This window comes from Scaptodrosophila lebanonensis, unplaced genomic scaffold (assembly GCF_003285725.1).
Source record: "Scaptodrosophila lebanonensis strain 11010-0011.00,11010-0021.00 unplaced genomic scaffold, SlebRS2 tig00000001-arrow-pilon, whole genome shotgun sequence".
Classification (NCBI taxonomy): Eukaryota; Metazoa; Arthropoda; class Insecta; order Diptera; family Drosophilidae; genus Scaptodrosophila; species Scaptodrosophila lebanonensis.
Genome location: NW_022060529.1, coordinates 12,265,463 through 12,277,991, shown reverse-complemented (window position 1 = coordinate 12,277,991; position 12,529 = coordinate 12,265,463). Strand labels below are relative to the sequence as shown.

General features: G+C 41.3%; 2 protein-coding genes across 4 annotated transcripts; one reads left to right on the top strand and one right to left on the bottom strand.

Annotated features, from left to right (window-relative positions):
* Positions 1-1,919: 1,919 nt before the first annotated feature.
* Positions 1,920-3,098, top strand: LOC115626713 (40S ribosomal protein S23). The gene is made up of 3 exons (XM_030522156.1): positions 1,920-1,938; positions 2,370-2,529; positions 2,753-3,098. Exons 1-3 carry the CDS (start codon positions 1,935-1,937, stop codon positions 3,018-3,020), a joined length of 432 nt encoding a protein of 143 aa, XP_030378016.1. The 5' UTR covers positions 1,920-1,934; the 3' UTR covers positions 3,021-3,098.
* Positions 3,099-3,493: 395 nt separating this feature from the next.
* On the bottom strand, positions 3,494-12,266 carry LOC115634837 (nucleoprotein TPR). 3 transcript variants are annotated; one of them, XM_030532758.1, is made up of 6 exons: positions 12,019-12,265; positions 8,294-11,442; positions 5,237-8,235; positions 4,349-4,668; positions 4,151-4,284; positions 3,494-4,010 (listed from the first exon to the last, which is right to left on the bottom strand). In XM_030532758.1, exons 1-6 carry the CDS (start codon positions 12,167-12,169, stop codon positions 3,699-3,701), a joined length of 7,065 nt encoding a protein of 2,354 aa, XP_030388618.1. In that variant the 5' UTR covers positions 12,170-12,265; the 3' UTR covers positions 3,494-3,698. The 3 variants fall into 3 exon arrangements, with proteins under 3 accessions (XP_030388618.1, XP_030368821.1, XP_030368822.1); XM_030512961.1 differs by lacking the exon at positions 12,019-12,265 and adding an exon at positions 11,592-11,760; XM_030512962.1 differs by having other exon boundaries at positions 3,872-4,010; positions 4,342-4,668; positions 12,019-12,266.
* Positions 12,267-12,529: the final 263 nt, after the last annotated feature.

Here is a 12,529-nt window from a genome sequence, read left to right as displayed (position 1 = left end):
AGTAACAAACAACAGCATATGCGAGCAGCTTTTGCGGCAGCGCAGCAGCATTCAGGCAACATGGCGTACTGGTAATATTTTGTAATGCTGTTAATGCATTTATCCATTAGTAATGCAAAAGGACACAAACATACTTATGTCGAATTTCACAATTATTGTTATTTGCGTAATCAACCAAAAATTCTATACTAAAATATGTATATTTACATAGGTTCTAATTCTAAAGTAACGCAAACTTGAGCCCAAATCGTTTGCATGTCTGACCATAGCTTACTTTGCGCTCTTCATTCTGTTATTTTCATTAACCAAAATCGCCTCTGCACGCTGCTTCGTCTCAGAAGCCCCGTACGTATACGCAACGCGACGCAACTGGTTGTTGTAGCAGGGCTGGGAGCATGGGATATGTTGGGAATGTTGACATTGTTGCTCTTTGGATATACATATGTATGTATATGCTCGCACGTATGTACTATATGTACATGTGTAAGTATATATGTATCTTTTCATACATTTTTCTAACTAAAAAATGTTTTTTTTTTAAATTACCAAAACCGCTTGTTTGATATAAAATTCATTGTGTAGACGGGACTACAACCATACATATTGCATGTACGTATATATTCACAAGTTTGTTTACTTGTATGCGTAATTGTGTATTCTGTCTGTGCGTTGGTGCGTGTGTACGTTGGTATGAATGTACACACATACATGCATTTATCGGTGTGATGCGGGCTTTTTCCATTACCAAGATAACAAAAAAATGAATGAGATTCATTCACGTTTTCGTGCTTCATATACATATAATGCCAAATAAAAAGAGATTATCACAAAAGTTAACGACATTATTGAGTAATTATTTCTCATTATTTATTTGGCCAATACCTTGCCACATATTTATTTACATATGTGTATATATTTCTATTTCGGAGACACCGACACGTTAAACGTACGTATGTACATATGTACATATGCATGTATGTATGTACATACATACATACGAGTATACATATTGTGAAATTCTGATGCGAAAGTCGAGTTCATATGATTAAGATAAAGTAAACAAACAAAAAAACATAAAGGCTGAATGAATTTATCATGTATGTATGTATGTATGTACTTACATACATACATATTCTATATGAGTTGTTTATATTTATTTACTTTAGTGTCGCAGCATATGTAAGCTTTGCAGAAATACATACACGTGACTAAATATACTAAGTATATTTGAACAAATAATTGAAAAATCCAAAGGTTCCTGATACTAGATGGTAAATTTCAATAACTATTGATAAGCAACAAGGTTATTGCTCGATATTTGGTATCATAAATTTTTTTGATTAAGTTTATTTTTGGTTCTAAGCATATTATTATTGAATAAACTTATAATATACAGCGATTAACGAATCGCAATTGAATGTGACAATGAAATTATATAAAATCAAAATTGTAGTGAAAATTTGATCTTTTAATGATTCAAAAAGCAATAATATTTAATGGTTAAATAATATTTATTTGTTTCGTAAGCCTTTTTTTTCAAAAATCCGTTGGTGATAAAAAAAATCAAAATGTTTTCATTGTAGTTGAAATTTAACCTTTTAATAATTCAAAAGGCAATAATATTCAGTGCTTAAGTAATATTTATTTTTTTCGTAAGCTATGTAAGCTTTATATTGTATTAGGTTAATTAAATTAGTGTTTAATTAAATTTTAGGGATACTAATTACACCAACTAGAAGTATTTATTCAAAAATTCGTTATTTGATATTTTTGAGATTGGCAGTACTTTAGTGCTGCCATTCACACAGCTGTATTCCAAGCTGCCAACACTTTACAGCACTTCAAACCGCACCGAATACCTATAATGGAAGAAGAAGATTTTGACATTGCCTCTTTCTTTTATTTCCGCCATTGCCTGAGACAGTTGGAAAATCATGGGTGAGTTGTTAAAAACTCTACTTTTTGTGTGAAATAGCCGTTTCCTTACAAAAAATCAGTATATAAATGTAATCAATCAAGTTATGCGCGCTAAAACGTAAGTAAATTTAAATGCAGCGCTGCATACTTCCGGCCGTACACCAACATTAAGAACTGCTAAAATTTGCTAACAATTTTGAAACTACATAAATCCACGTAAATCCAACGAATCGTTCTATATAATCTAATATTCACATGTTTTTTGGATTAATACGATTGTTGCAGTGCTGTAAATACAACTATTGTGCGAAACAGCTTTTATCTTAAAAAATTTAAGGTGCACCCAAACTAACCTAAAAGTGCCGCCGCGTTATTAATATTTTTTGTTTACATAGTCCGATTTAGCCATTTTCAAGAACATAACTAATGTGTGTTTTCTACGTGTGTTACAGGCAAGCCAAGAGGTCTGCGAACAGCCAGAAAGCATGTGAACCACCGTCGTGACCAACGTTGGGCCGACAAGGACTACAAGAAGGCTCACTTGGGCACAAGATGGAAGGCTAATCCTTTCGGCGGTGCCTCGCACGCCAAAGGCATTGTGCTCGAGAAAGTGTAAGTGTGCAATCGAACATATTTTAAATATGCTGGTGTCGTAATTAATCATTTGATGCGGGTTTGATGTCTCGCAGTATACTTTTGTGCTTTGTTTACTTTGAAGCTCAAATCACAGGATTATACTGTGAGTTGCAACGCGTACTAGCAGCAGTCAGTGAGAAAATATCTTCGTTCCTTTTATATTTGATTGGAACTAATGAAATTTTCCTTTTTTTGTTAGTGGTGTTGAAGCCAAACAGCCCAACTCTGCCATTCGCAAGTGCGTGAGAGTGCAGCTCATCAAGAATGGTAAGAAGATTACCGCTTTCGTTCCCCGTGACGGTAGCTTGAACTACATTGAGGAAAACGACGAGGTCTTGGTTGCCGGTTTCGGTCGTAAGGGTCATGCCGTCGGTGATATTCCCGGAGTCCGTTTCAAGGTGGTCAAGGTAGCAAACGTTTCACTGTTGGCTCTATACAAGGAAAAGAAGGAACGTCCTCGATCGTAAATCATGATAGATTTATCTTTTTCCACGCCAGAGTTAAGGTTTTACAAATCTAAATAAAAAGAAATCTAAAATACCTAATTTTGTAATTTATCTTTGGATGGTTTTGCCGCCCGTTAAGTTGAAATTGGTTCCATGACGGGGAAAATCAAAATGTTGAATACGCTTAGTTAAAGCGGGGAGCTTCATTTAGTTCATTAAATAATTTGTACGGGCATGTTGCATGTTTTTGCATCACGAAATTAGACGCATTCAAATTTTTTGAAATTGGGCAAAGTAAAAAAGATTGAAAATTAACGTATAAAAAGGTCTTTTAATTTTTGAAAGTCCAACAAATGAAAAATCTTTATTTTGGAGAAAAGTAACTAGGCATGTTCGGCGTCAGAAAATTTAAATTGGAAAGAGCCTTTTAGGAAAACGAATTTAAAAACACCAAACTGTCCAGCTGTTTATAATAAAATAGTTAGGAATAGTTATACTGTTTTATATTTATTTGCTTGGGGTAGTCTTAATGAATATACAGAGACTGCAGCTTATGGAAAACCACTTAAAAATTAATGGATAATAGATAATTTCATCATTGTGTTGCGTCTGTAAGTGCTATTTCATAGGTGTAAATGCCAAGAGCGCTTCTCATCAGTAATACCCATATTGATTCGGAAGTGCATCATAGAGTTGCCTTCATGGGTATCGACCATTGTTGTAATTGTTTGGCGAAGGGCGTCTCATTGTCCGGCGACCCCGTGAGCGGTTTGTGAATATGCGGTTGGTCGGAGGCCCCGAAAGTGCTTGATCAGGGTTGCGCTGATTAATGTTATGGTTTCGAACGCTGCCCGGTGAGGCGTCACCCTGCCAGATTATCGGGGTTGGCCTATTGTTGGAGGGTCCTCGCATCATGGCACGAGAGCCGCGACGAGTTGGAATAGTGCTGCGCAAGGTGCGGGATCGTGTATTCTCTGAAGGTGATGTTGCCTCAGCTTCGCGACCCTCCTCCTGCAACAAGAATGAAAAAAGATTGATATCACTTATGCAAAAACCTGTACAGATGTTCAATTTTAACTAAGTTGTGGATGTGTGACAGACAAAGCAGCTTTACAGACTCTTCCATTTCTTCTTAACTTTCTATATCTTACCTCAACTCCTTCCACCGCCTGTTTCTCACCCTCTGAGGATACGCCATCAGTACCTTCGTTTTCCTCCGAGCCACGATCGCTTTGGAGGCCTTGGTTGTCCGCAAACTCTGATTGACTTGTTCCGACGTTTTGAGCTGTGGATAAATAAAATGTACAGATATGGGAATATGGAAAATAGTTTTGAGTTTTACCACATACTTTCGCTGCCCGACTGCTGCAAATCATCATCGTTACCAGCTTCTGTTTCTTGTGCAAATGCTTCATCAGCTTCGTTGGCATTGTCGATGCATGCGTCGCCGCTTTCATCGGGATTTTTGTGGGGGTCCGCCGTACTTGTTTCTGCACCCTCATTTGGCTTTGGGGGAGAGTTATCTGTGGTGCAATCGACACTAGTGCCAGCACTATCCTTCACCCCGCTTTCGTCCACAGAAGTTCCGTCTACTTCAGTATCCATGCCCGTTGACTGCTCACTAAAAACAAAGTTTGAAACCTGCGGTGAACTCACAATTTCGACGGAACTATTGGATAAGAATTTAAAAAATTAGTTTCCATTTGATATAATAAATATTTACACGATTGCCACAATTGTACTATTTTGGTCTTTGGGAGTACATACTTTCTTCTTATACATCAACATGAGAAACACATATGTCTTCTGTTATAAACAAATTTGATCAGCATCTAGAATTTTACAAAAATATAGTTTTGCGTCTTCTGTACTTACATTTTTATCCGCAAATCGGTTTTTTGATTTTTAATTACATAGTTGACTAAATAGAAGTGAAACGATCCGTATTTGTTTGGTTCTTAAATTATCCCCACTAAATAATTATTACAAAACTTTAATGCAAAAGATAATACTCGGTATTATTTGATGGAAGTCACATAGTAGCTGCATCGAAACAATTAGTCCACGAATGAGCCTTTCAGATAATGCGCCATGTTTTTATATTTAAAAGTCTAAAACAAATATCCAATTACATATTTGATGTTTTTTTTTCACCACGAAGCAGTGCTACGTTCTGTCTTGATCAAAAATTGTACTGTTAAGTGTGGCAACCGTGATGGTCGTGGAAGGAAGCTTACTTCTCTGTGCGACGGCTAGCTGCTGAAGTCGACGGAGCTTGCTTCCAGGCGAGCTCAGCTTGTGGAATATTACTTGAATTCGATTCGCCACTTCCACTGCTGATGGCTTGGCTTTGATTATTTTCCTGCACCGATACATTAGCTGAAGCTGCGGCATCTAAAATTTCTCTCTCCTCTTGGACTTGTAATGGCTGCTCGGACATTTCCACTTCATTGTTGTCTTGCACCTCTGCTGGTAGACTGTGCTCATCGTCCACACCTTCGTTGTCGTCCATTTCATTGTCCTGTTCATATGAATCTTCGTATCCCTCCTGTTCGCCATCACCACCATCAATGGGGCCATCATCTGCATCAGCCAAAGCATCCTCATCGGAATCAACAACAACAATATCATCTTCCTGGTCGCGTTGCGATGATGTAGGCATTTGGTCTGCATCCATACCAGAGTCTCCTATGTGCGCTCCAGAGAGTTCTCCACTATGCATGGGTGCACGTAAGCGCTTGCCCAGTTTGGCTATTTTCTCGGGTACACCCTCCTCGGCGTTGGTCGACGAATCACCCTCAATGTCACGCGGTCTTTTGCCTATGCCAATTGATGAGCAACCGGCCTGAGTGGTCGTTACATTGCTGCTGGATGGGGTGTGCCGACTGTGACTGCTGACTACGGTTGAGGAACTGCTGCTGCTGCCCGATGTGCTAGGCTGCTGCTGGTTGCTGGCCTCCTGAGAAATTAGGACACTGGGAACTGTCTGATTTTGTGTGGAGGTTGTGCTAGTGGATGTCGACGATGAGCCTTCGACACGGGGAGACACCAATGCGACTACCTGTTGCTGGGAACCACCACCACTGCCGCCACCACCCACAAAGAGTTGTGCATCATTCTGTTGCGAGTGTTGTTGAATGCTTTCGGCTTCCTGCGAACTTTCGGCGGCAGACGATGCCCCCATCGGCGGAATGGCGGCAACAGCAACAGCTGCTGAGCTGGTGGACGGCATGTAATCTGTGTGCGACGAAGTTGGCGACGATGAAGCCATAGACTCCAGAGTCGCGCTGCCAGTAGTATGTACCTGCTGCTGTGGTGGCACCAAAGCCGTGTTGCCCGCTGAGGAGCTGCTACTGCCTGTGCCCGAAGTGGCCGATGATGCCGACGATGACGATGTGGACGTTGAGGATGTCGAAGTCGAAGCATTGCCCGCTGAGGGTTGCTGACTGGTTGGCAAGATAGCGGCCGTGCGACTATTCTGCACTGATATGGGGCGTATGCTGGCCAGTGGCGTCTCCCCTCCACGCCAAGGAGTCACAGTGGCCGATTGTTGCACTGTAGCCGAGCCCGACATGGGCTTGACGTTGGCAGTGCGTGGCGAAGAGTCGGATATGTTGCCCTTCTCAGCAATGCCCACAGAACTAGTCGAGGGTTTTGTTGATTGCTGAGATCCCAGCTGGCGTGTCAATTGGTTGATGCGCAGATGCAAGGATTCATTGTCCCGTGTAAGACGCGCATTTACATCCTTGTTGGAAGTAATATGCTCCTGTAATTCCTTTTCCAGGCGTGCAATCGTTTCATCATAACTGGTTTTGGTTGCAGCAAACGATGTTTCCTGATTTGCCAGCTCCGTCCTAGTAACTGTAAGCTCATGCACTAGTTTTTCTATTTTCTGCTTGGATTCACGCAGTACAGCAGCCGTGTCAATGTCGATGGTGGAACGGGTCTTCAGTTCATCACATTCGGTAGTCAATTTGTCTTTTTCCTCTTTGGTGGTGCGCAATGTGTTATTGACTTCTTCTAACTCGGTGCGCAATTTCAGCAACTCGGCTGCCTCGGTTCCGCCTACCTGCGCCTGTAAGCCCTGATAGTTGTCCTTATAGCGTTTCGCCAGCTTGCGCAACTGCACCTCCTTCGTTTCCTTCTCAAGTATAAACCTGTCCTTGGTCTCAATATCTTCGTTGGCCTTCAGCAGTTCCTCCTCCTTTTGCAAGAGACGATTCTTCAGCTCCATGATTTCCTGCGTCATGCGAGTGATATTTTGTTTTAGCGAAATTGCCTCTTCGCTCAGTTTCTTGCGCTCTTCACTTAAAAGTTGAATATGTTTATTGAGCGCAGGCACCTCGCTCTCCAGGCGTGACTTGTACGAAGCTATTTCCTCGTTAAGTTTCTTTATGTGTTCCTTTTCAGCCGTTAGCAGCTTGGCTAGATGTTCCCGCTCGGCTTGCAGCCGCTTGAATTCTTCGGGGTTTCTGTTGCTCTTCTCGACTAGGGCATTGGCACGCTGACGCCATTTAATAGCTTCGGTACGAAGCGAAGTGTTCTCCACGTTAAGCTCTTCGATCTTAGATGTCAGCTCTTTGTTGCTGCGCTGCATGGGGAACAAATCCTTCTCTACACTACTAATACGCTCAGTTAAATCGGCAACTCGTTTTGTTAATAAATTACGCTCCTCACGTAATATACGATTGCTGTCCGTAATAGCGTTAAGGGTCTCGATCTTGCGAAGCACTTCCTCATGTTTTGAGGCGGAAACAACGTCTGTTTCGCTCCTAGAACGCTCCTGATTTAAATAGCCATTTAATTCATCAACCTTCTTTTGCAGTATAGTGTGCTCGGAAACGAGGCGTGCGTTTTCAGCCTTCACAATGTCTAGTTTAGCGGAATACAAATCCTTTTCTTTGCGTATGAATTTAATTATTTGCAGAAGCTGCTCGTTCTTAAGCTCCTCACTTGCATTGGAAAGATTTAAGTCGGTAGTGGAGATGTCTGGCTGCGATTCGTTAATACTCTGGTTAGGGGCAGATTGTGTTAGTGCGGCCAGTTTGGTGGTCAAAGCTTCAATTTGGTCGTGCAAGCTGGAATTAAGTGCGTTTAAGTCAGCTGTGCGCTTCTCAAACTCATCCTTCTCCTTTTGCAGCATTATTTGAGCTTCCTCATTGGCCTTCTTTAGTTCATCGTGAGCCGACTGCAGAGAGTCCCGACCGCATTTAAGTTTGTTTAATTCATCTTGTATCTAAAAAAGGGGTTTTATGTTAACCTTTTATTCAAAAGAGAATTTTTTTGTTGCTCACCTGTGAAAATTCGGTTTTAAATTTGGTCAGTTGCTGAATATCAGCCGAATGCAAGACCATTTCATTGGCGTATTTGACCTCGACAGCATTGAGGGCATCGGAAAGTGATGAATTTTCAGCTCGCAGTTCTCGAATCGTACGTCCAGATTCGGTGAGTTTTTCAAGCAGGTTTTTGAGCTCTTCTTGCGACGTTCTTAACTGATCCGATTGGTTTGTAGACTTACCCTGCTCTGTTACAGTGGCGAGCATCACTTCAGCTTCCAAATCTGTTACACGCGTCTTTAGTTCTGCCTCGGATTTCTTAAGTTTTTTAATCTCCTCTTCTGACTTGGCCAAAATATCAGAATGTATATCATGCAAGCGCTTGATTTCACTCTCAGCACATTGAGACATTTTGTAGAACTGCTCGCCGTGCTCTCGAGCCTTAGCTAGCTCATTGGTTAGGGAATCAACTTCAATCTTGGTTTGCTCATATTTCAGCTCAAATTCACGTGCCTTCTTGTTCGCCGCTGTTATTGGATTCTCATTCTGGGAGGGTGTCAAGCTATCCTGCAGCTTCTTACTGAGCTCATTGAGCTGATTCACTTTAGTGGCCAGCTCTTCACGAACGCTTATTAGTTCCGCCTGTAATTTCTCGGCCTGTTGTTTCTCTTCCTCCATTAGCTTTTTAGCTGTTTCCGCCTGACGTTTGAACTCGTTGACGGTTTCGCGGAATTTTTCTTCTTCCTCCTGGAAATGACGTCGCTGTGCAGACAATTCACGGACGGTATCGTCGAGACGCTGTTCTAAACGCAAACGACCTTCAGTTTCGGAACGTTCTAAGTTGGCCTTAATGAACTCTAAGTTATTAAGCAGAAGTGTTTGATTATGCTGCTCACGATGGAAGCCTTCCTTTTCGGCCTGCAGACGCGAACTTGTGTCCTTCAGCATTCGATTCTCATGACGCAGATGATGTACTTCGGATTCAGATGTAGCCTGCTTGCGATGGGCATTCATCACCTCATCCTTAAGCATGTTTACTGTCTGCTCGTGTTTGATAATTGTTTTCTCATAGTTCTTTGTGCGCTCCTCAAGCGTTTCAATTTGTAGCTTATAGGTGGCAATGTTCTTTTGTAGAAGCTCAGCTTGTTCCTTTTGGAATTCGGAGGCGTTCATTAGCTTGCAATTTACTGAGGTCAGTTCACGAACTTCCTTGCGCATTGCATCGAATTGTTCCTGCAGCATGGCATCATTCTTACGTTTTTCGTTCGTGTAGTAATCATGGCTTTCCTTAAGAGCTGCATACTTCTTTGTTTCATCTTGCAGCTGTTGCTCCAAGCTTTTGATGCGACGCTCAAGTTTAGCCTCTACATCTTGAGTGCTTGTACTACTCATGGGCTTTGAAGTATCAGCAGCAGACTCGTCTGCTAGCACTGTCGAATCGTCCAGGTCGACCAATTGGTTGCCAGACTTCTTTTGAGCCTCAAAATAGAACTTCTTATAGCGTTCGCACTTGGCCATTAAGGTGGTAATGCTGTTGTTTTTCTGCGCCAAGACCTCTTCCATTTCCTCAAGCCTTTTTGCGGCCTTCTTAAGTTTTTCCTCGTGAACTTTAAGATTAAATTCATCATTTCTCTTCTCATTCTCTTCCAATTGTGAGCTCAAATCTCTTATTAAAGCCAAAATCTTTACATTCTTTTCTTGCATTTCAGTAATGGAGGCAAAGGTGACAAGCTCCTTCGAAATAGCGTCGTTTGAGTTATACACGGGGCCTGATGGCTTTTGGTGGCGTGAAGGATTGACGCCTGCGCGCAAGTAGTTGATCTCATCGAGTAGCGCACACACTTGGCGACTTAGATCCGTTTGTGATTGCTTGAGTTTCTTGTTCTCTTTTGTTGCATGTGCCACATCGAAGCGCGCGTTTTCTAAGTCGTGTTCGAGCTTTAGTTTCTTTTCCATCAGTTCGTCTCGTTGCTGCATCAAAATGTTCTGGGTATCAAGCAATTTGTTGTAGTCATTGCCTTGCTTTTCTAGCACGGGAGCACGTTCGTTTATTTCCATCACAATTGCCTTAATCTGCAACGAAAGCTGAGAGTTTTCGCGTTTTTGCACTTCCAATTCTTCGGCTGTTTTAGCATAGAGTGAGTAGAGTTCAGTTAGGGACATATCTGATCGAATAAGGCGACTGGCGACGGCAGCGGTAGGTGCCAGTTTGCAAATAGCACTCTCTAAGCTTTGTTCCTGCACCTCCTTTAGCAAGTCGTTTGCATGGGCTATTTCTGTCTTTAGGTCGTCAATAGTTTTGTTTAGACAATTCACCTCCTCAGCATGTGACTGTTTAGCCCTCAAAAACTGAGATTCCAAAGCACCATGTTGCTCTGTTGCTTCAGTTAGCATACGCTTCAAATCGGAAATTCCTGTGAGTAGCTCATTTCGCTCTGCAACGCTATCGTCCTCTGCATTCTTGTATATATCTACGAGCTTTTCCTTTGCATCTAGTTCTTTTTTTAGAGTGTCCACATATTGCTCGGTAGCCATATTGTGTTGGTAAATATTTTCATTTAGCTCTTCAATCTTCTTGTTCAAGTCTTCGATCGTTTTAGTATACTGTGAATTTTGGTTTTGTACTATTTGCAACTCGTCGGTCTTTTCCTTAAGACGTACTTCTAAGTGCATTGTGTTTAATGATTTGTCTCGGCGTAAATTGTTGAGCTCCGCTTGGTTGCGACTCAGGTCGGCGTTCAGCAATTGTATTTCTTTTTGCAGCATAGCATGCTCGCTTTCCAAGCGCCGCTCTTTGATGTCCAATGCCACCTCTTTGCTTTGTACTTCATCAACCCGAGCAATGGCTTCACATTTGGCGGTTATAGCGCTACTTAGCTGCTGCTGGTAAGTGTGCAAATCATTTTTCAGACGCTCGATCTCACTGTTCTGACGCTCTATGACCTTCAAAAGTGAGTCGCGCTCTTCAACTACAGCGTTTTTCTCCTTGCGCAGCGAGCCCACGCTGAGGTCATGGTTGCTGACCGAGTCAAATAATTGGGCACGTTCTGCCGACACAACGTCCAACTGGGTACGTAGCTCGGCAACATTTTGCTCAAAGTGGGTGAACTTTAATTGATAGTCTTTGATTTCGTTTTGCAACTCTTCAATTTTCTGCTCAGAATCATCTGAAAATGGGAGAGATAGAACTTAAGTACATGTATGCAACCTGCTGTCGAAGTCTCCCTAATGTCAACCTTTTTTTTAAACGATTTAAGTTATGCGAGAATTACATATTTGAAAACTGTTTACAAATAATTTCACCGGCTTTACTCACAAAGGCGATTGGCTGCGGCGCGTTCTTTGCAATATTCATTGAAAATTCCGTCAATATAAGTAGTAAGTTTATCCCGCAAACCGACTGACAACTGTTCAATCTCGGCGGACTCAAAAATGTTTTCCAACGACTGCGGACCATTAAGATCCATTTTAGACAAAAATTTTAATGTAATTTACACTCTTTTTATGTATTCTTAACCTGTCTGCATGCAACCAAATTATAGAATATACAAAACGCGTCTGAAAAAATTTGCAATGCAATAAAATCTCAAGTGTGTCCACACCTAAAGACCAAAAACAATAAAACCCACAATTCGCAACATGCCGGCTTTGCTTGTGTAGAGGAGCTCTAGCGCTCCAACGTTTTTCGGTCGAAAAGCTCATGACATGCGTTAATGGCTAAATAAATGTTATCATTTACTTACTTAGGCGATTGGCTGATGCTCGGTATTTACAATATTCATCTGAAAATTGTTCGATATATGCTGTGAGTTTTTCTTTAATGTTGTCTGGCACAAGCTTTAGTTCTTCCTGAAGGAGTATGCTGGATAGCGACTGAGGACCATTGAGATCCATTATTGTAATATGTGCTGCACTGTTTTTGTTAAGTATTTCGCTGCTTATTATTAATTGAAGTATACTTTACGATTGACGAAAAACTTGTGGACGTTCTTTTCACGCCAACATAAATCGCAGGCCTTAAATTAGTGATGTGAAATGAATAAAACTATCGATAGCTGTGAGTATGTACACACTTTTTAAGTACTTTTACAGCACCGTTGGGCGGCAAATGCAAATTTTTAAACCCTAACTAAATATTTACTGATGTAGAAATTTGACAAAATCATTGAATATGTTTAAATGGGGAATATATCATATGATTTTCTTTAAATTAAATTTAGGCGGTTCGGAAAACATATTTATGTAGTATTCGCA